This window comes from Hirundo rustica, chromosome 5, assembly GCF_015227805.2.
Source record: "Hirundo rustica isolate bHirRus1 chromosome 5, bHirRus1.pri.v3, whole genome shotgun sequence".
In the NCBI taxonomy this organism is placed as follows: domain Eukaryota; kingdom Metazoa; phylum Chordata; class Aves; order Passeriformes; family Hirundinidae; genus Hirundo; species Hirundo rustica.
Genome location: NC_053454.1, coordinates 12,698,524 through 12,722,395, shown reverse-complemented (window position 1 = coordinate 12,722,395; position 23,872 = coordinate 12,698,524). Strand labels below are relative to the sequence as shown.

Sequence of the window (23,872 nt, the reverse complement as noted above, 5' to 3'; positions counted from 1 at the left end):
AAGTCTTTTATCAAGACACAAGTTCTTCAATACAAGCTGTGAGTTGGTGATCAGGTACATGAAGGTCAACTCATCCAAGGGTTGGTTGATCCAGTCAAGGGAAGATGCTGTGCAGGCACCAGACACAGCCTTGATGGTGCTGATATATTATACCAGCCCTGCTGGGGGAATGTGGTATGTGTTGATGTATTTCTAATGGAGATATTAAGTGAGGTACTTTGTTTATATCTATTGTGGTTCAGCTGAGATTATGTATTTACTGGAGATTATAAATCAATTTATTATTGGTTCCCTGAGACAGACACAACAGTATTTATTCATCCCTTTTCTGTACAGAACTCATTTAGTAATGCATGGGAAAACAGCTGTGTGTCTTCATATTTGCAAATGAGTTTCAGTCCATTAAGGCTGTGCTGTGAGGCTTCAATTCCCAAAGTTTTAACAACATATGGCCGATGGGCCATATGTTATATTGAAATGTTGCAGTTTTGCATTTGGGAAGGAGAACATCTTACGGGAGAGGAATTGTCTGAAAGTGGAAGTGTGGTTATGGAAACAAGAGCACTATGGAGATAAATATATAATTTAGACTCAACAATGAACAAAAGACTTAATGGCAGAGCATCTAATGTTGAGATGAAAGTTCATCATGAGTGAGGACTGCTACTCATAGACAGTGAAACAGTGCTCACCTGACTCTTGAGAAGATTTCTATGTAGCTGTCCTCTGCTTAATTAGGTCAGTTGGAAACACAGTAGACAAGCTTTCCTGGAATGATATCCTTCAACAGATGTGAAGGAAAGGCATAAAAACACTGTGGAGGCTGATAGCAGTTGCTTATAATTATCTCCTTATCCACTGAAACATAGTTAGCACATGTAACAAAACTTAGAGCATTTTTTATACTCATATTTATGCTATGACTTTCTGCTACTTTATCAGACTTTAAAAAGTGAGGTTTTCACTTACTTTAGCTGACCTAACAACAAATAGTGCCTGTTTATAAAACTCATCTTACCCTGTGTAAGTTGGACTCTGCTTCAGATGTTTAATAACAAGTGAACATTTCAGATTTGCCTGTTTCCTTAGTGCTTGAGTATTTGATAATATTTACAAATCTGTTATTAAGCAATAACTCTAAAGCAATTTGAACTGAGATTCCCTTCTAAGTGTGTTTCACACACTGGGGAAATAACCACCACTTAAACATTTTTGAAGGTTCAAGATTTAACATTTCAGTATTACTTCCTATTATACATTGTAAAACTGCTCATTATTGCAAATTCATGTCCTAATATGTAAATTTGTCCTTTACAAATCAGGTATTAATGCTATGGCAAGTTGGTTAAGCACTGTAAGATAGCATGCTGTCATCATATTGAGTAGGAGGGTGTGTTTTCTACTCTTGAGTGTCTTTGCTTTTGAAACTGCTGACAAAAGGAAAAAATGGGAGGTATATTCTTGATTAGTATTTTGAGCGATTTTTATGCCCTGGAGCATTTTTCTTCATCTGCCACTGCAGTCCCAAAAAGATGCAGGTCTCTGGAGTTCTATGTGTTGCATCTGCCTGTCCCACAGGGACATCTGAGGTATCCAAGGGCATCAGAATGATAGCACATTCTCGTGTTTGAAAAACAGTCTTATCTTCTTCAATTATTTTAATTTACTATTTTTATGTTTTGTTATTTATGGATATTAACATCAGTTTAATTGCATCACTAAGAGGAAGTTGTCAGAAATTTTGCCTAGCTCCAGCATACCTCTAATATTTCTTCCTAAAGAGGCTCGAGTATATATGCTGGCTGCTGATAATAATCCCATGTGAAAACTTTCTATTTCCCCTTGCTTTTCTTTGAAATTTTTACTTCTCTTGGAGACGAATAAGAAATGAAGACAAATTATGCCATATAAATCTGCAGTAAAAAGTTAGTTGTTACTACATTAAAAAGTTGGACAAAAAACCATCTGGGGAACTCAGATACTTTAATTCTCCCTCTCAGTACGTACATGATCTAACATGCCATTTTGTGAAGTGAAAATCATGGAACTCAGACACTAGACACTTTAAAAGCTGTTTTAAGTTCTCATCCAAAGGACATTTACTCAGTAACAAAATCTCCTGCTGATTTCTGTGAATTTTACATCAGACTTGTCTTACATCAGACAGTCTTAAATCTAGTGACTTCCTGTACTGGTTATTACTTGGGAAGATACTTACACTTGAGTAAGCATCTTGTCAGAGCTATAGCTGTAGTAGTGACCTGTAAAAATACACACCTGGGTTCAGAACAGATGTGAAATACACATATTATTTGAGCTGCCTCTGTTTTAAACAGGAAAGTAAGCAATTTGCAACTCTGTTATTGAAATACATTTTGACAAATTGGGTTACAGAAATGGTCATGCAAAGAGAAAATTGTGTCCAGCAGGGATATAATTGTGAGATTAGCATCCTCTGCAGCCAGAGGAGGTTGTAGAGAAATGTTTGGAGTGATACAAGGAAGGTAAGATGAAGGCAGTTGTTCTGCACCTTACTTGAGTAGCTGCTCTGAAGCCTGTGATGTAGAAGTTCTTTTCTCAGCTGCCTCATGATCATCACCACTGTGCCATACCCTTGACTAAAGGAAGAAAAGACAGTTCTAATGCTAAGAAATTAGTTCCATCTCAGTGCTTTTTCAGTCCTTGGCCCCAGGCCAAGGTTGTCCTTTACTTTTAGGAGTGTTTTATGTGATATTGTAACAGATGAACAGAGAAATGCTGAACTTGTGCAGTATTCTGGGCTTTGTATGCCTAAGTAAGTTTACCCAGTCTGTTCTGAGCAGGGATACAATTTTTTAATGGGGGAAATGGAACATTTCTGATATGCATTTTTTGTGCCAAGTCTCTACAAGAAAGGACAAAATTCAATTGCTTGAATATAAGCACATAGTATCATCTTGATGCCCTACAGTACTTTAGATGTCCCTATGGGACTGGCAGATGTGACACAGAATATCGCAGAGACCTGCATCCTTCTGTAGCTGCAGCAGGAGGCTGAAGCAAGATGCTTCAGGGCATCTAAAAATTAGACTAGATGTAATTCTTTCTGTCTGTATGTGTGATTATATTTTGCCAAACTAAAATTTTGGAAGTGCTCCTGCTCTTTTAGAACATGAAAAAGAAGAGACCACCAAATCACAATCTCCTGGATATTTTGAATACCTCACATTGGAAGCCAGAGGCTTTTATCTCTTTGTTCCCCACATACAAAATGGGTAAAATATGTCATTTTACACAAGAAAGTTATACAAAAAGGCCATTTCTGTTTATAAGTTGTTCAGCAGTGTAGTAAACTCATCACAACCCTATGCCTAAGGAATTAATTCCAGAATTAATACTTAAATAATGACTATTTAATAGTGACTGGTAAATAGACTTGCTCACTGAGAGATCACAGTTCATCCTGTGCATTGAATACTAAAAAGAGGGAAAGGGTATTTATTTTGGTACCATCTCCTGCACTTTTCAAGCAGTAGAGGCAGCCAAGCCCTTGACAGTCCTGTGAGGCAGCGTGGTGGTTACACAGGGATGCAGAGCAGGGCTGGGGAGTGCCCTGTGCTACTCCATGTCCACCCTGAGCCGAGGAGAAGGTGTTTGGTGAATGGGCATTTCCCCGCGGCTCTAGAATGGACAGGAGATAGGATGTGGGAAGCTCGCCCGGAAGCAGTCAGGGTCAGGATGCTCAGTGGGCCATGGGGTTCTCCCCAGCACAGAAACCCAAACTCTGGGCTGAGAGCAAACAAGAAGCCTGACTGTGCAGTAGTGGTTGATACTCAGCTGGGAATGGGGTGTGGGATCTATGTCCAGATTATGCTTTTAAAATAAATACAAATAAATAAAATATATTTATTAAACTGAAGGAGAAGAGGTTTAGCATAGATATTAGGAAGAAATCCTTAACTATGAGAGTGGTGAGACACTAGACCAGACTGCCCAGAAATACTGTGGATGCCCTGGAAGTGTTCAAAGCCAGGCTGGATGTGGCCCTGAGCAACCTGGGATAGTGGAAGGTGTCCCTGCCCATGGCGGGGCTTAGAGCAAGATGATCTTTAAGGTCCCTTCCAAACCATTCTATGTTTCTCTGTTTCTGTAAAATCATTTAGAGAGAAACAGAGAGAGTGAAGCCTGTCACAGTTGCATATTTCCTTACTCAGTCTTTTTGATCCTGTTTTCCCTCTCTTACTGGATATTTAACTGGCCACACTAGACCTTTCAAAAAATGAGTGCCCGTAGCCAGGGCACTACAGCACTTCTTCCCACCTCTGTTGCATTGCCCTGTTAACAATTCTGTTCTCCCTATAAAATTTACCTATGTATATATTGTTAACCTGGTCTGTGTTGAGATTGTCTTCACATCTTATCGAAGTCTTTCTAATTGCTGAGAGTATTTAATGTAACTGGTGCTTAAATAGATTATTGAGTTTGATATGGATAGTTCAGCTGTCAGCGGTGCCTGTTGACATTTCCCATGCCACTTTCTTTTCCACCTTTTGGTGATCACAATAAGCTCCATTTCCTGCATTTTAGCAGATGATTTTCTGACATGGCAACATTTTCTTTACTGTATTCCTGTGCACCTTAATCTTGTCTCATTCACAGCTAAATCCACACCATGCTTTATCTCCCTCCCTCCCACCCAATCCTGTCTCTGCGGTTTTGCACGTTATTACATCAACCTTTGAATTAGTCTGTGGTTGTAAAACTTGCTTTACTGTTTAACTGTCTTTTGTAAATACATCAAAGCCAGGTTTTTCATGCTCCAGTGCAAGCATATATCCATAATGTGACAGTATAAAAGGAAAATTTTACCATCTTGACACATTATTTTTACCAATTCTGAGCGGGTGATGAAATCAGGACCCCTGTAATTAAAACATTTAATGCTCTTTTAAGCTTTTCCTGAAATAAAACGGGATGTAGTTTTCATTTCTCCCAGCAGTGCCTGTGTGCTTCTCCTTACTGCTGACAGTTGAGGTAAAGTGTTTTAAGCGTCTTCTAAGTCGGCTACACTGTCTTTTGGCTTTAGCTTATTACTGCTTCTGAGCACTGTCCCAAGAGATGTCCTGCTCTATTCCTCCTTAAAGACATTATCAAATCCTCCTTTTCCCTGCTACTCTTGGTTCTTTTTATAGGGTCTAGGTCAGCCTGACTTCCAGGAATTTTAATGAATCCTTGAAACTTTTATTAGTCCTACTATTTCTTTTCTGTAGTGGGAGGAAAGTGTTAAATTGTATAATGTAAATTAAGAGAAAAACAAGTAGAAAACACGCTACATGATGTTGAATAGACATGAAATCTTTTGAAATGGATGGAGAAGTTTCCATTTGCTTCAGTCACTTACTGATCAATTCATGCTAAAATGGCAAGTGGGACCACGTTTATGAGTATTTATGAGTATTTATGAATTTACCTTAAGGTTTTAGAAGTTAGCACTATAAAAAGTAAGACAGGAATCTTTAATAGAGGAAATAAAGGAAACTTGATGTCTTACGTAGTGAAAATGAAGGGCTTTTCATTATAGTAGCAGGGTTTGCTATTTATTATAAAGAGTAAGTTCGGAGTTTTGTTCATAATTTTTCAAAATAATGCTTTCAAAAAGATTTATTTGAGATAAATGTTACCAGCTTATAAACCATACATTGTAGGTGACTTTAAAAGGAGTGTGAGCTTATTCTATAGAAGTCTCCATAGGTGGGCAGAATGCTGATAATAAGAGTATACAAAGAATTTTTTTTTTTTCCTTTAAGAAACATCTTTGACATTGTGGAAAAAAAAAAAAAAAAACTATAGAAAATATGATGTGCTGATCAAGAGTAAAGTTTTTATCTGGAATTATAGTCAAAAAATTCTAACACCCTATAAATTTTTCCTAAGTTCCTCTTTAAAAAAACTATAGTATTGTTGATTATGTGATTACTCACTGATTCTAAAGTCTTAACCTTAGTTTTCTGGTTTTTAAAATAAAATCCAGGCTTATTTTTCTATAAACACTATTAGCCACTTTTGATTCACCTACATTACATAAAGTTTTCCACTCAAATGGAAAAAAAAAAAAAAAGGAAAAAGGAATGAAGAAATAGGGTCTTGAAGCCTTCAGGATAATGCAGGCTCTTAAGGTGATGGATTACATCAAGTTTTAAGTTTTTGAAGAAATACTTTGTCAATGCCCATTATTTCTGGGAGTTATTTGGTTATCTTGGGCCCCCTTTTCTTCCAGGTTTGACGTGTGGATTACATCCCATACTATACAGAAAGTGGTGCTTTAGGCTTTGCTGAAGTGAAAGAATGTAAAATAAAAAGAAAATGGAAAGAAATTTGGGGGCTTGGCCCTTGAGTAAAGTGATTTGAGATGAAAATGCCCAAACCACTTACTAATCTTAGGAGGAACATGTCACTCTGGTGGTGGAGACAATACTCTGAATGACAAAAAATTACAGTGTCTCCTATCAAAGCTATTTTTCTTCCAAGTCTCACTATGGGAGAGTATTACTGACTCGTGTTTACATCTGTTTGCAGGAATCTCGGTGGCCTTTCTTATTTGGAGCAATCATTGTTCCTTCATTGGTACAAGCTGTGATTCTGCCTTTTCTTCCCGAAAGTCCTCGGTACCTCCTGCTCGAAAAGCATAACAGGAGCAAGGCAGAAAAAGGTATGATATGTTACTTTTTTGCAATAAAGGGTGTTTATTGTAAGGATTCAGGCTGGAGATACCTGATTCTGATACCACTCCAGAAACAGAGTATTCTCATAGGAGAGAATCTCTTGGCAATAATTTTTCTCACCTTTTTTAATTGTCTCTGTATGCATAAGTATAGCTGTAGCTTTGAAGTTTTTATAAATTAAATTCTTCAGCAAGGTAATCTATATAACATTACACATGATGATACAGAACTAACCAAATCATCCTGCTGTTGTGTGCCAGCTATTTTGTGCAGGGTTAATTTGGAAGTGAAAGGTGGTTTCAGTCATCTCAAATCTATAGTCTTTGCACTTTGACTAATAAAAACACAGATTCTGTTGCTGCTTTTTTTGCCCAGTAGTTGCTGTGTTTGACCCTGTGTTCTGTAACTCAATAACCTTTGTAGATCTAATAAAAACCCCATACATCTCTTTAACTGAAAAATTCTAATGCTTCCATATTGCTTCAGCTTCACATATACAGAATATTTCCTCCTTATTTTAGGTTGCAAATATAAAACTATTTGCTTGCATGATCACAGTTGCTGCATTCTTCATCCCAGTAAATTTACCATGGTCTCGATACAGCTTAGAGAATATTAAAAATTTGGTTTATCTTATTATAACAACATGAAAAACAGGAATCTACAAAAAAAAGGAGACTGATTATAATACTAAAATACCAACCATAAGTGCTTTACAAATTAATCTTAAACAATTTGTTTGAATATGACCCTTAACATTTGCAGTCTTGAACTAGTCGCTTGCAAAATTACTTGTGAAGCGTCTATCAACACTTGAAATATAAATTTAATAATCTTTTAGCATTAAATGAATGCAACTCTGTCCAGTTTCTTCTATTTTGAAACTAAAAATTGGCCCATTTTGTTCTGAAGAGCCCTCTGAAAAAGAAATAGCATACTAAAGAAGAGACTCCCACGTTGTCTCAATTTGGCATTGAATGAAGAATGTTATAAATGGTGGAGCCTCAGACACTTAGAGTGCTTAAAAAAAAAAAAAAATAACACACAAGCAACAAGGTTTTGGGAAGAGTTCTTTAGCTTCACAGAGTCAGCAGAGCTTTGAGGAGGCAGAGAACATCTTTTCCAAGGACCATGAAGGACAGGGCTGCCCGGCCAGCTGCGCTCAGAGAGCCCAGCAGGAGTGCAGGACCCAGCTCGGGTTGGCTGCTGGGTGGAAACTTCTGCAGCACCACGGCTGGGCAGGGAAGAAATGCCTTTGGGTGCCAAGTTTAAACTGGCTCATTTCTGCCTGATAAAACTGAAAATGTATTTCCAGAGCTACAGCTGGCAAAGAGTCTGCATCTGCAATGCTATTGCATAATGTCACACTTGCTATGAGGAACTATTGAAAATCCTGCTACAGTACCTGGAGACCTCAGCACTGACAGTGAAACTGGACCTCTCATAGATAGAGTTTAAAAATTATAAAATATGGCAGTAAAATAACACCTCCTGCCTTGAAATACACACCACTTGCTGTTGCTGGTAATGTGCCAACTGCACTCTGGGATGTTTTCAGCATACATGCTCTGAAAATAATTTGAAATCTGATCCAGAGGCATTGGAGGTAGGTTATGAAGTAGAAGTCAGGAGAGCAGCTGCCTGGGGAAATGAGCTTTAGCCATTGGCTTGCTGAATACAAGAAGATGGCTTTCATGAATCACCCTAAAGACTATTAATTTAGATACTCTGAGAAAAAAGAGACAACTGATATAAAAAGCTTTTCAAAGTAACTGCATATGAATATATGCTTTTGGATTTTATTAATTCTAAAAGAAAAGACTCAGTTCTGAGAGATATTGTAGTGCACAGCAACTCATTTTGAGTGTAGTCTACAGCGGAATTCAAAAAATAGGGGAGTGAATCAACAATCAAGAGAAATCATCTGGATATTCGCATTATCAGCAGAAATGGGGGAGGAAAAATCTAAGTATTAAGGAGACTAGAGGAGTTGTGATTTATTAAAATGCCCTTCTGCTTGTAAGTTACATAATGACAAAGCAGAATTCTTCATTTTAATGATGACTACAGTAATGTTTTTAAATAATTTCCCTCTTAGCTTAAATCTACATATTAATATCGGAAATTTACAACTCTTTCTACTGACTAAATCCCTTTTTTTTCTCTTAATGGATCAAGGCTATTCATGCAAATATATATTTCACTGTGGATTATACCTTGTCAGATAAATATAAAACTATTATTTGCAAAAGGTCTGCTGTATTTAAAGCAGATGACTATGTTAATCTTTATGAAATACTCTAAAGTAGGCGTGTATGTCAAAGCTCATAAAATGGAGCTGACAACATTAATCTTCCTAATTGTTTTAGAGCAATAATATCCTGTGAGATAATGTAGGTCATTGAGTTTCCATAAAGTTTTCCCGCTGCTTTCATCCCCTCCTTTTCTTCTCTGTCTCAGGAGATAACCAGTCTATAACTACCAAAATACAAGTGATGTCAGCCTCTTTTCTGGTAGATGTCTTTAAGGGGCAAGGGCAGAACCATCCCAGCTCCTCTCCCAGGTCCCATAACTAATATTCTTCTCATTTGATAAGAATAGAAGGGAAGAAATTGCCTAGCATTTAACTGGTGTGATCCTTCTTCTTAATCAAGGCCAGATGGCAGAGGAGAAATGGGTATTTAAGTGTTTGAAGAGAAGAACTTTGAAAGGAGATTGTGGAAATGAGACTGACAGGGATAGAAACAGAAAAAGCCTGCTGCTGTAATTACATCAGTTCTAGGACAGTAAGACAAGGATTTCATATCAGCTGTGTATTAGTTGCATGCCAAGTGCACCCCTGATCTGCGAGTATCATAATGATGTAATATAAATAAAGCCAGTAGCAGTGATAAAATGGAACATTTGTTACAACTAACAACACTAGTTATAAACAGTTGCAGTAGGAGAGTTGAGGTGTCTTTTTTTGAAGTGCACTGTTACAGGGAGGAACCTTGCATTTTCTATGCAGCTACAGTAGCAGGTCATGTAAATCAATAATGGAATTCAGCTGGTATCCCAGCTTGCCAGAGAACAAGAATTTTGTTATGTCTTAAGGGTCAAGCAGCTTGGATAAAACGTCACAGCAACATCTGTTGGTGACACTCAAAATCTGTTCATTTAGTATATTCAGGCATACATTAAAAGTCCCATGGTTATGAAAGAAGCATTACAATAGGTATAATGAGAAGCATAGATTTAAATTTTTAGAAAGATGGATTAGAGTTGATACTTTTTCATGTGACGAAAGAGCAAGGCTACTCCTGATTTAAAAAAGCAGGTAGCCAATGTTTTACAAAGCCCTTCAGGGGACCTACATGGACTGGAGGGGTGTTAAACCCAAAGTTACAGCAGGAAAAATTACTGCAAATCCAGTGATTAAAATAAGGGGTTTTGACTGTCAACTAGCACGTATATGATTTATTTTTGTTTCTCTGTGGGTTTTGTATGCCTCTAAGGATTATAAACTATTCTTACTGGAAAGGAAGAGACAGCCATGACTACCACACTTGCTGGCTTTTGGTAAAGGCTTCATCGCAGATGTTTGCCTGTCAAGAGCTGGAGTGCTTGTGGTGCGTCTGATTAGTTTTTAAACTTTCCTTAAACCTCCTGTCTTTTATAAAGGATGTTAGGTCATTGGACCTTAAATACAACTCTGTTTACCAATTCTTGTGTTATTTTAGGGTGGTGTGTGTATGTTTTGTTTTACCTGTACACCTTGGCTAGTTTCAGGTAAACCTGAACAGGCCTACTGATATGTGTAAAACCACATATACAAACAAATAAAGATCTAATCCTTAACTGTATAATAACTCAAAAAAGGTCTGTGTGTCCTTTACTTAGCAGAAGAGGGAGATTATGTGTGAAAAGCCTAAAGAAATTTGCCTGCAGTTATATTTCCCGATATTTTTTCTTAAATTTTACCATGCTGTATGCTAGTGGATAAAAAGTATTTTTCTAGATTTAAATAGCATTTTTATATTTATCTCTCTTCTAGGATGAATTGAATTATTCTTCCGGATACTCAGTACTCCAATAAAATTAGTTTATATGAAAGTAACTATTAGTTCATTTTGTAAATTTTTTCTGTGTTGACATGGAGTCATTACAGGGAAATTTCTACTATCTTCAACAGTGGCCAAACAAGATGCTGTTTAAGCAGAACTTAGACAAAGATGTGTGAGACAGTGTTGACACTGGATTTAATATAATTAATCATCAGGGAAGTGAATGTGTCCATGGGAAACAGATGACAATAAAACTCCTACAGCTTATTTTAATTTTTTGTCTGCTTCTTTTCAAAGGATAAGCCCAAACAAGCTTTGACCACTTCTCTCTTTTTCTACTCCCTCTTGCCTGGTGCTGGCTTTATACTGTAAATGACTCAAGAGTCTTTTGGTCTTATTTTAAAATTTCTTCTCAAAATTTGCATGCTAATCCTGTTGATAACAATTGCTTTCTTTGCACAGCCCTGGAAGTACCATAGTGGAAAAAGAATTAGTAATTCCCCAAGTAGCTGAGATGTTGAGTGTCCGTCTTCAGTTAATTTAAAGGACTGACTGGTTTTAGACATGGTACCAACTGACTTTTTTCATCTCATTGAACCTCTTTCAGGTGCTTCACCTTCACTTAGGTGAGATGAATAAAAACTGGTGGTGTAAGTGGAAGGGTTTCTTGACTTCTTTCCCCTTGACTGGAACCATCCTGTTCATTCCCTATTTATGAAGGCAATATTCCAACTTTTGAAGTCTGAGCTTCTATAACCTTCTGATACAAGGGAATTAAATACGAATCTGGAAAGTTTTAAAAGTTTCTAGAACCGCAACTCCTCAGATGGATTTAAGTGTTACATGAAAATAAGGTTTCCTTATAGGGAGAGGCAGCAAGTCACGGAGGGAAATGAGTCATTGCAGAGAGGAGAGGAACGACTGCTGTGCTTCTCAGTGGCAGTAATGCCAGGGTTTAGAATGTAAAACTAATAAATTGAACATCACACACTGAAAGACTTTTAAGTTTCTCTATCTCCCTGTTAATGCAGAATTTATTTCCACATTATTTATATATAAAATGGTGATTCTTATGGTACTGAAAAACTGCTAATGGAAGAAAATTAAAGATGTTGAGTAGTAGGAAAATGTTTTTCCAAAAAGGTTGGGTGATGTCTATTCAAAATTATGCAGGTACAGCACTAGTAATTTCTTAGCATTTCTTGATTTGTTGGTAATTTTAAGTATCCATCAAAGCTGTCTAGTTGCTTTTACCTCCCTTTACTTAATGCCATGAAGGAAAGAAAAGAAATCAGGTGTCTATGTTTTCCTGCCTTGCAGTTGACTATTTTGTTAATCGCAGCTGGTTTAGTTCCTGGTCCCTCTAGAAATACAGCCAGCTCCCTTGTGCAGAAAAGAGAGATTGTTATCTTTTTACTTGACTGCACCTATATTTTTGACTTGTGTGCCCTAAAGTGATGCTGAGGATTCTAAGGACAGGAAAAACAAAGAAAATTATGCATTGACCTAGTTTACACTGATAAACCAGATGTTTAAAACTCTAAGAGAATTATTTCATGGAAGACTGTTGTGATATATGTCTGTTTTTTCTCATCTTTATCTGAATTTTTCTCGATTGATGTTCTAATAGTACTGAGGAAAGTGTAATTTCAGCATGAAACATTGACTTAAACATACTGTAGGCACATATTTTCTAATTTTACATTTCTTATCACTGTCTTTACATACATCGTACTCATTAAAATGAGTGTTTAGCATGTTATTTATTAAAAATAGGCAACAACAAAGAACAAAACTGAGCAGCTTAAAATTTTAGTTCTGAGGTCTCCGTTTGTTGATCCATTTCTGATTGTACAGCCTGTGTGAAAAGATAGATCTTGTGTTTTTGCTGAGAGATTTAAAAATTCTGACCTCTCCTCTCACAAGAGAGAAATTGGTTAACAGAATATGAATGTTATGAATTGACTGAACACCCAGAGGCAGTTCATCCCTTAAAAAGTCATCCTTCTTGTTAAGCAGAATCATGTGAGGTCCATTAAAATGCATTAGAAGTGCTAAGTGCCTCAGAAAAAGTTGACCCAGAGCTCAAGTAAATTCCTTGCACCACCAGATTTGGAGCCAGGAGAATGTGCAGCCTTGTGCATTCACCAGTGTAGGAGAGGGATGCTCTGGAGAGGCCATCAGTTCTGGATGTATTAACCATGACTAGTCCGTATCTCCACTTTTCTTGACCACCAAAGTGCTTTTTATGATCCAAATGTGTGTCAACATATTGAAATATACGATCATTTGTTTATAGGCAGTGTTGGGTAACACTGTGGATAAGAAAAATTTCATTTGGCTCTTAGGTGAACTAAATGAAGTTATTAATTTAATAAAAATAACAATTTTAAGTAACCTGCTGTGTGAAGTTTTTTTTTTGAGTGTTAGCATCCTACTGGGTCACAAAGCCTTGTTGCAGGAGTGCATGTAATGTCACTGTTTCTCTGCAGTCACTCTGAGATGATGTTTAAAACATCTCTTAAAATGCCAACCCCTGGGGTTTGTTCATTAGACTGAGACAAAAGTATCACCTGCATCGACCGTATCTGTTAAACAAGGTGGGTGGAGACACATCAGAGGAATTTCTATCTTGGAGGAGGTGTGAGGTGGAAAGCCTCACAGTGGAAGGATATTTCAGTACGCTATCAGTGTGCAATACTAAATGGTGTCTTTCTGGGGAGATGAAGTTGGTTGCTTGTTTGCTTGCTTACATTGGCCATGTAAATTTGTTCCCATGACTCCAGCATTGGCAAATATAAAGTCTTGAACTGCTCTGGGTAATTATTTCTAATATTTAAAACAAGAACATGAAATAATATAATATGAAACTGTTCCTTTCCAATGTCTGCCTTTTCTTGGTTTACCAGACTTACCTGCATTTTTACATCTTACTACTTCTCTATTCAGTCTATCTCCAGCAATGAAGCCAGGTATGCTGTTAGGCTGCAAAACTAGCCAAGCCAAATAATGTTCAGAAATGCTTTGGTAATGAATATTTTCAAGTCACATAGGGTTTTCACTCTTCATTGGACCTTAAGTTATATTACATATGAAATAACACAAGAGAGATCTTGTAGGGAGACATATAATTTATGGTTTTGTTTCAGTTTCTGGGCCTAATGGCAGGGTGTACCAGATCACATCCAGAGCAGAATCATATTGTTGGCAGAGGAATAATTAAGTTGTAGCTCTTGTATACCTCCTGTATTTGCCAAATATTTCTGTTTTAAAGAAGCAAGACAGTTATAAATGCACACAGTGCCAAGTGTTTGGCCTAAAGTATGTGTCCTGTCTTTGTAGCATTTCAGAGATTCCTTGGGAAAGATGACGTGTCTCATGAAATAGAAGAAGTTCTGGCAGAGTCTCGAGTCCAAAGAAACACCAAGCTGGTGTCGATTGTTCAGCTCCTGAGAACGCGCGCGGTGCGATGGCAGATCGTCACCGTGGTCGTCACCATGGGCTGCTACCAGCTCTGCGGGCTAAACGCTGTAAGTGTCCTTCCTCAGGCATGGCATCTCCTGGGGAGCTCCTTTCCTTTATAACAAGGTTTGGGTTATACCATTTACCAACCTCTACCCTTTTTTGGCTGTTTCTTATCAGTAATGACTCAGTGAGAGCAGCACGTGGGAAGATCCAGAGATCTGTATTGGTTGGGGGGTTTTAAAACAAAAAGAGTTTGAGGAAAAGCATGTTGTGTTAACTTTGAAAGGAGATGTAAATGTAGAAAAGATCAGCAGAGAAAGAGCATGAAACTTTCACTTCTGGTACTCAGATTCTCTGTTGCTGGATATGGCCCATGCTTATTCAGGGTTTTTTCAGTAGATATTTCAGCTTGGATTCGTTCCATTCAGTACTTTCAGAAGTCAGTAAAACTTACTATAAAAAATTTTAAAAGGTCTCACTGATATTTGATTTTTTTGTTGCTTCAATATTCCTGTCTTCAAAAGTGAAACAAAAGAAGGAAAAAAACATAAAACAGCAAATCCTATTGACCATTAATATGTGTGAGGCTAATGGATGTCAGAAGTCTCCTTTACCATTTATCTGAGCCTATATGAGAAGGTCACAGGATAGTTCAGGTTGGAAGATCCCTCTACCTGGTCCAAGCCCTTGTTGAGAGCAGGAATGACTTCAGGGTTGTCTCAGGCTACTGAGGACCTTGTGCAGTTGAGTTTTAAACATATTCCAGAGTGAAGAGTCCATAACCCTCCTGGGCAACCTCCGCCAGGTGTTTACACCACTTACACTGTGAAAAGTGTTTATATCCAGCCAGAACTATCATTCCTGCAGCTTGTGAGATCTGGGTTAGATGTTTTATGCTGCACAAAACAAATATTCTCATGAAGCACCTCAAAGGAAAAGAGTTTTTTTGTCATGGTTCAAAGGCATTACTTGCTTATATATATATGAAAAGCAATATTCTTGCTGCTGCAAGGAACTCTCACTGTGCCCTGCAGCAAACTCCAGTTAGATTTTCCCCCCCCGGGCTAGTAAGTCTTTGTGCTTTTGTATCTATGAACACTAGCTCAGGCTTATCTCAGGTATCTCTATAGCTTTAAGACTCCAAATAAAAGTAATTTGTTCAAGACCATTTAAAAGATTAATGCAATTGGAACTCTGGTATCTAAAAGCTTTTTACAAAATACTTGGAGGGAATTAGAAGAGGTTTTTTTCATCCTGTGGGGTAAACTATAATATTGTTTGTATAGGTGATGTTTTTTTTCTAATGGTAGGATTTCAGAGCTAATGGCAGGTTATTTTATTCCTCATTGTGGAAACATTTTTGAGAAAAAGACCCCCAGAATTATCTTGTCATCCAGTCTTTTTAAGATTTATCAACACATAAGGGGAAAAAATGACACTCATAGTAATAAACAGACTGTTCAAGTAATGGAGCACATTGCCTAAAAAAAAGGTCACAGCTAAATTTTCAGGGGAAATAGAAGAGTTTTGGGACTTTGAGGATACTTAAGTTTATAGAAATTGTCCAGTATTCTGTGGCAGAACAAAGCCACACTCTCATGGCTTAAGTAAGGCTGTGGTTGGATAATCAGACCTGTCCAGTCCAAAATGGATGCCAGAGTTATTTAAAAGTGTCATTGGATGGCCACTTTCTAAAAATATGTCTCAGAAAAACTGTCTTTGTCAGGAAACCTGTGTGTTGAGTTGGCTACTTCAAGCCTTCCTTTTTTATTATTATTATTTTTCTCCTCTCATGCAATGTCATCAAACACACAAAAAAATTATTCACACAAAAATTGTGTTCTGAAATGGATTATTTAAACAGTTGTTGGGACCATTCAATAGTAAAACCAAGAAAATTAAAAGAGGGGTTAAGAGAAATAGTTCAACCACTTGATTAAGAGACCAGGCTTTGAAAATTTGTCTCTTTTGCTTGGCTTTCCTGGCTGCTGCTGCTCAAGTCACCCAAAGCTCCAAGATGAGAGGACAGGTCCAGGTGTGACAGACACTGGAGAACCTAGATCTTGGTTTGCCTGAGTGCATCTGGACCAGCCTGCTGGGTGTGAGCCAGCATCAGCCAGGTTTGCTTGCAGGGAAGGCTCCTTCTAACTCATTTGTTTTGTCTGTAGTGCCCTGTTAGTCAGTCTGGTCTTTTCCACAACTTCCATCTGGACAGGGCATATGGGAAAGTTGAGATTCCTTCAGGTGAGAATCTCAGGTCATTCTCCAGGGAAATGACCAGCTGGCAGATCACTGTAATCATCCTGCTGGTACCTGAGAACTCCTGCTTCTTTTTAAGGATTTTACTTCAAATAAAAATTTGTTTTACTTAAAACAGTACATTTGTTAATTTCCACATGGAACAGAAATAGTGGTGAAGCTCTGATCATGTTAATGTTTTCAATTATAACTGTGAAAAACGCCAATCACTTGTTTTTAAAATTTTAAAAGTTTAATAGTAAATAAGATGGTTATAAAAATAGAATTAGAGTTAAAAAAATGAACAGTTAGAGTTAGGACAATACGAGACAATAAAAAACCAAAATTTCAGACGTCTGGGTGCTTCCCCAAGCAAAATGCTCCGGAGAAGGACCCCTGTTAACAAAGGATTATCTCTTAAAAGCAATAGCCTGTTGAATATTCATACATTTCATACATGATGCATAAATTCCATTCAAACAAAGAATTGTCTCTGGTTAGTATCACTTTTTTCCTTTAATCTCTATGGCATCCCCAAGGCCGAGCGAGGCAGGAGGAGTTGGTCTCTTCTGATAAAGAAGTAGTAAATCCTTTTTCTCTGAAAGATTTACGTTTTCCTGTGGTTGGTACATAAAAACTACATTTTAACTACAAAACTACATTTACTATACTATCAAACTATTAACACAACATTAACAATTAATACAACATAATACATATAGTAAATATCTTGCATAGAGCCATGTAATATGCACTTTTCACATAACAAAATACATGACAGCCTGACCTAAACAAATTATTTCTTATTAGTCTCTTTTACTCTGTTAACATTTATCTGATACATATAAGCCATGATAAATTCATTTATCCTCCACCACTTTATCTCAGTTCTAAAGAAGTCACAAAACTACAGTGAAGTTTTCCCTTGTGAAGGCTGTACTTTTTCATGTCAAGGAATACACTGTACGACGTATTGGAGTCATTCCCAGTGTGAGATCCCTATGCTTCTGTAAGGTCTGCTCTTAAGGCTGTATTTTGGGTGCAAAGAAATTCTTCTGGGATGGATCTGTGGAACAATGCATGTTTTCAATATGCAAAAGATCTGGCATGGTGTGCACTTCACAGCCAGTGTGGAGAGCATCAGCCAGTGTAGGAAAGGGTGAGAATGCAGTGTGCTGCAGCCTGTGTGTCTCTGCTGCTGCCCATTTAGTTTTTGAGCCTTCTGCACCATTTTCCACAGCTCTTCCATTCAAAAATGTTTAGCCTAATAATTAGCTAATTTTCTTAGCTGATTAAATCATTAGCTAACAAAAACCATGTTAGAAAGATGACTTAAATGAAATTACAAAAGCTATCATTAGCCTAGTAAGTATGCCTAGCAAATTTGCCAGTGTTTTTTTCTCTCCTTAATGGTACACAGGCTGAAAAACATTCAATTTTTGTCTTGAAAACTGTACATTTTGTTAATTTTTATCCTATTTTGGTTTTTTTCTGCTACAGAGAGTAATAAGTCTGTGAATCCCATCCTGGTTTTGCTCTGACAGTTTTTTAATCTTACTATCAGTAGCCAGTCATACTCTTCTGTGAAAGCACTTGCAAAACATCTTATGTTCTTGCTGTGGCATTCTGGCAAATTCCATTCACGAGTTAACTGCTTTAGTGGCTCTTTAGGCTCTGTCTTAAATTGTGCATACCTGCAACATCTCTGTCATTTTTAAAAGATCTAGCTGCTATATAAAACCGATAACAAGGATGAAATGCCTAAGTTACATGTTTTCTAACTTTACTGCACTAAATCAAGCATGTAACTAGCATGAAGAAGAAAATTATTTTTATCAGGTTTTGTGCTACTTTGTTCTGCTAATATACTTTATAAGTATATGGGAAGTGAATATATTGTCAGGGTACTGGGTCCGCCCAAAATTATGAGTGGACATAAAAATTTCAGAGATATGGGAGCTGATCATTGGTTTTGTTTGTCTGTGCTTTGTGTCAGCAGGGCAGTGCACCACTACCTCCAGCATGTGCTACACAAAGAGAGATTACTTCATGTAGAAAAGATTTTACTTTATGTTGGATTTTCTTCTTTGATCTGGGACAAGCAGCTTTGCTGAAGGGATAGTGGGGATTTTTTTTTTGATTTTTTTTTTTTTTTTTTAAGACAAAACTGCTAACAGAAAGTTAGTTTTGTGACAAATAGATGTAGAAAGTGAATAATATACTGGCAGGTAACCAGGTTTTCTCATGTGATCATAACACTTCCATGCATCAGACAAGCCTTGTATTTAGCAGTGTTAGGGCTTGTACCATTGAGAACATATGGGAAAAAATATCACTGCTACTTTAGAGTTTAGTGCCATCTTTATCTAGAGCTTTGAGTTTTGTCATCACAGATAAATTACCTGTGGTTTAGAACTTTATTTTCTTTTGATAATCAGTAATTTCAACCATTTTTCTTTTCATTCTACTAAATCAATTATCTTTTTTCTCCTCTTCTTACATGTTTTTGGCAGCCAAAATCTTTGGCTAGTTCTTTTTCTGAGTCAAACATAAATATATGGTTTTCAAACACAGTTGATGTGAATGGCACTCTGATGCTTACCAGACTTGTTATTTTAGAATGTTGTCACTACATATTATCTGCCTGGATATTGTCACTGCTCGATAAGGTTTTACTGACTAAAGATGATTGAATTCTTCTAAGTCATACAACTTGTATTTCTGTCCATTAGTGACACCTACTACAAGCCTATGATTAATTTCATCCTAAAACCTGCATTTTACTTTTCCCCAGGTAACTCTAATCTTAAAAGTATCTTTTCTTTTTGTGGATAATAAAGAAAGACCAGGGGGGATGGCTTGGCTGCAGGTATCCACACTCCAGTAAGGAAGGTTAAAGCAGAAATAACACCTCACACCAAAAATGAGCAGCTTCTTCATCACCTCACAACATCTCTTTCCTGTTCTCTCCCCTGTTGTTACATGCTATTGGAGTATTCCATAAAGTTACACGAACCTGTTTGGTAAGCCACACGAAACCTCTTTGTATCCTGTTGTTCGAGCTTAAAGTGAGTTTCTTTGATTTACTCCTAAAGTGAATTAAGCTAAATTGAGTTGAAGCTGTTTGTAATTCTGCCTGGGTCTACAAGTGGAACTACAGCAGCGTTGTACCTCATCCACCTGGAATCTGCACTTTCCCTACATCTGTTGTCCTGTCGGACCCTCAGTGATTTGGGAGGGCTCAGAGTTTTGACAAGTCTCACCTCAAGCAGATTAGATGGTTGAACTGAATAATGATATATTGTAGTTCAACCTATAATGATTAATAACTCATTTTATTCTCTCTGATACAGATCTGGTACTACACAAACAACATCTTTAGTGAATCTGGGATCAATCGTGAAACAATCCCTTACGTTACACTAAGTACTGGTGCTGTTGAGACTCTGGCTGCTGTTTTTTCTGTAAGTATGTTTATAAAAATCCATTAGCATGCTTGATATTTAAATATTATTAGATTTTATTTTCTTTTACAGCAAAATATAAAAAGAATAGTATGTTGATTAAGTGGTATGGTTGATAACGCAATTCAAAATACTATTTCTAGTTTTAATCCTAAACCAAATTTTTTTCTTAGAATATTTTTTTAAGATGCTCCTTAATTTTAGACCCATAAAAGAAACAGAATAAGTTGGTATGTCCTGCAGTGCTTTGTATGTATGAAGAGGAAGAAGGCAGAAACAGCAAGGGCCAAAGTGTATTAAGTGGTAACTCATACATTTTTTCACCTGGTAGAACAACCTTATGTGGTAGCAGTTTATTCACATCTCAGAGTCTTCTCATGGGCCTGCTGGGCAGCAGCAGTGTTGTTTGGAGAAGGCTCAGGCACAGAACAGCTACAGGTGTTCAGTGTGGCTGGCAGGAACAGCCACCCAGGGAGGGGGAACAGTAAAGCCAGCCTGCTGGAACAAGGGAGTCCCATGTGGTGTTCAGTTCTGCTGCCTTACTCAGGACAAACAGGCATCCATCCCTTCCTAATACGTGAGCTCCAGAGCAGGTCCTTTGCTCTGCTCTGAATCTAGAAGAAGATGGTAATAGAAGATCTCATGTATGCATATCTTTTTCCTTCCTATTTCAAAGTGGAAAAGCTGACTAGGGAAAAAAATACACTAAATGAGCGAACTAAAACTCCAAGTTTTAGTAGAAATTAGTTGAATTTAATAGAATTAATTGCTAAAGGAAATACATTTATATTTGCACTGCAATAAAAAAGAAGGGAAATGGGGAAAGTCTTCAGAATGGAAAGTGGCAAACAAGAGAGTAGTCCTTCCTTTGTTAGAATTTTTCCTTCATATATTCTATACCAACTGTATTGGAACAATACTGAACACAGCACCAAGCATTTTTAAATGTCAGTAGAATGGTTTTAGATAAAGAGTCCTTTTCAGTGGCACATTAAAGTAACTGCTTGTGACCTACAAAATGTTAAACTAAATCCAGCTATCAGGTATGTTTTCTTATAGTTTATGACATAAGGACTCTACAGGGTCACAAATATCTTCTGATGTTAGTGAATTTCCACAAATCTGTTTTTGACTTTTTCTTTTTATTAATTAAAGAGACTGATCTTATTATTCATTTTAATAGGTAGAAACAGAGAAATATGAAAGTGGCTACCTCTTACAATTTCTTCTTTGTGATACTGCACACATGCTTCTTTGTTTAATAGATATGGAAAAATAATAATGATAATTCTACCACTGATTTGAGTGAAGAATACTCCTCTTTTATGTGAAAACAGATGCTAATTACATGGAATGATTCCATTATATTAAAGCCATTCTATGAAAAGGATCTGTAATCTTTTCAATTCCTTCTGTGCTGTCAGTTTGTGGAGTTTGTTCAGAGCACACTCTTCATAAATAATGAGCTGAATGGGTGTGCTTTGGTTCCTGGTATGTGTGGTAACTTTTTGTACTCAAGAGGAGTTTTTTTAAATACTTTTTTCTGTTAATGCTGCCTGCTGTGCCTCTGAAATGCTGATGTACCTGTACCTCTGTTCCCTTCAAATTTCTCAGTTCTCTTCTTCATAAAAGTTTCATTGCTGTTGTTAAAAGGAACAACAATATGGATTTAGTTTTTCAGTTTTAGCTTTTGCAGCTTATTTATTGGAGTAATTTCCCATCAAGTTTTCATGCCTGGCACTGAGGACAGGAGATTCCTCCCATTCCCAACCTCTCCCAATGTCTCTTTCTGACATTTTTTTAAAAATCTCTTTCACAGCCTTAAATGTTAAGCCAGGTGCATGCCTTTTGTACTACTCAAAGAAGAAACAGAAGAAACCCAGAACTTAATTTTCCTTGTATTTTCAATAGGCTGTGTTTGCTAGCAGAAACCAGATTTTACTCACAATAAACTCCAAGATTTCAGTAGAGGTAATCAGTTATAGAGGTATAGTTTCTGTCCTCTTAAGTGAAATAGAAATTGTAAATGTCCTCTAGAAATCATGTACCATCTGTGATCATTATGCATAAATTAGGTGGTCATGAGGTTGAGCCTCAGTAAGAATGCTTGGGTATTGATGTCCTCCACTGATGAGACCCTTATGAATGCCAGAGGAAAACTGTGAAATAGAGATGTATTTTATGGAGAAGCATGCTTTGGCTACAGCTCCACCCCTCTTCCTCTCCAGAAAAAGCCAGATTAACAAGACATTGAAAGATGAAACATGCATCATAGTTTTCCTTTCATTCACATAATTTGGCTGCAACTTCCACTTACACCAACACTTCCTAATTTACTTCATGTGATACTTGTGTTTTAACATTGCATACCTGATGCCCTGGCTTCTCTCTAGGGAGAAAATATAAACTTTCTGTATATTTTTTAATTAATGAGAGAGAATTCCACCCATTGTACTTAACACAGATTTGATTTAGAAAACTGAATAAACAATTACTTTTTAGCACAGTGCCCATTAAATTCAGTTTGTTTCTCAAGTTTTGTGTCCTCTGGAATGAAATACTGCATAGATTTACCCCTCAGACATGTTACAGCAGTAAGTTACCTAACCTGATACAATTCTTTGAAGCAGGATGGAACCTAAATAATTCCCTGTGTTTATTAGAAGTCTGTTCTATAATTACTAAAGTAAGAGCATACCACAAACTTAGTTATTATTCAGTAAGATTGATTACTGCTGCTATTTCCTAATTTTTAGTAATTCAGGTTAATTTTAGTTGTTGTATTACTCTTAGTGGGCAAAGACAGCAATTTTCCAGTGCCTGCCATTAGCACAGGAGCGGGGTGAATGGAAAGGAAGACAGAAGTAAATGTCTGAAAAAATTCCTTCCCTCCTCCCTGAAGCCAGCATAGAATAAAAGGGAATGTTATTCAAATTAAGCATCCCACATCAAGTTTTGCCATCTGTGGCACCACACTTGGTTTCATTATAATGTTCACAGAAAGACTCTAGATGAGACTATATTGAGAAGACTGTGCTCTAAGTGTTTCCCATAGGATGATGCATGATGGTGTTACTAAAAGCCTGTGACAGAGACAAGATATGTGAAGCCTGGGATGAGTTAAAATGCACTGCAGTACTAGACCATAAAAGTATGTAGGAAATCCTTTGCAGTATCACACAGAAGTCAGGGAAGCCAGCTTTCTTCAACAAGCGGATTTTAATCTGCTTTAGGATGTCATGACAAAGACTCATTCTCTTAGACTCATTCTTTGCTTCTTTTACTGTTAATAGATCTCAATATAGAAGGAAATAGTCCCTGCTCAGGGCATGGCACATCTTAAATAAAGGGCGTTCCAGACACTTCCACAGAATCTCCAACATGGTTTTCCACCTTCCTCCATGGTTTCCACAGGATGATGCAAGAGCTCTCTGCTGAAACTCTGGGTCCCCTGTGGTCAGAAGAGAAAGAAATATGTTCCAGTAACAGCCAGTCTTAGCAAGTGAATAAAATGGGGTGACAAATACTAGAATCTTGAGGGTTCCTAGGAAGTTATGTCAGGATCTGTTTTTTACTAAGGCTTTCAAATAAGTCCCTTGTGACATTGTTCACACTAAGTCTGAATCAGCCTTCACATACCCATAATTTCCAGTAGGATGTAAGTAGAGAGGGCAAGAATGTGGCAAACATGGCCTTTCCCCCTCTTTGTCCCTTCACCCCAACAAGCTGTTGCTCGAGGATTACCAGAATTTGAAGGTACTGTAGTAGGCCAGATAGAGACAGCAGTAGAAAAGGGATTGGGCAAGCAGTGTCTCAGGTCACAGTGTTTGTGAAAGGCCAGAGGCATTTGGGAATATTTTCTCTGCAGGGTGGACTGCAGAGAGACTGTTCATGCACACTGCCTTAGCCCAAAGGTAATCAACAGGATTTCTTTTAGGTGAAGACATTATTCTTTTTG

General features: G+C 37.3%; 1 protein-coding gene across 1 annotated transcript in view; it reads left to right on the top strand.

The window, feature by feature from the left end:
- SLC2A9 (solute carrier family 2 member 9) overlaps positions 1–23,872 on the top strand; it is a 78,467-nt gene that overhangs the window by 21,121 nt on the left and 33,474 nt on the right. Inside the window, exons 6-8 of the mRNA XM_040065734.2 lie at positions 6,556–6,688; positions 14,090–14,277; positions 19,804–19,914. Of these exons, the coding sequence (XP_039921668.1) occupies positions 6,556–6,688; positions 14,090–14,277; positions 19,804–19,914 (432 nt within the window). The remainder of the gene's footprint in view (positions 1–6,555; positions 6,689–14,089; positions 14,278–19,803; positions 19,915–23,872) is intronic.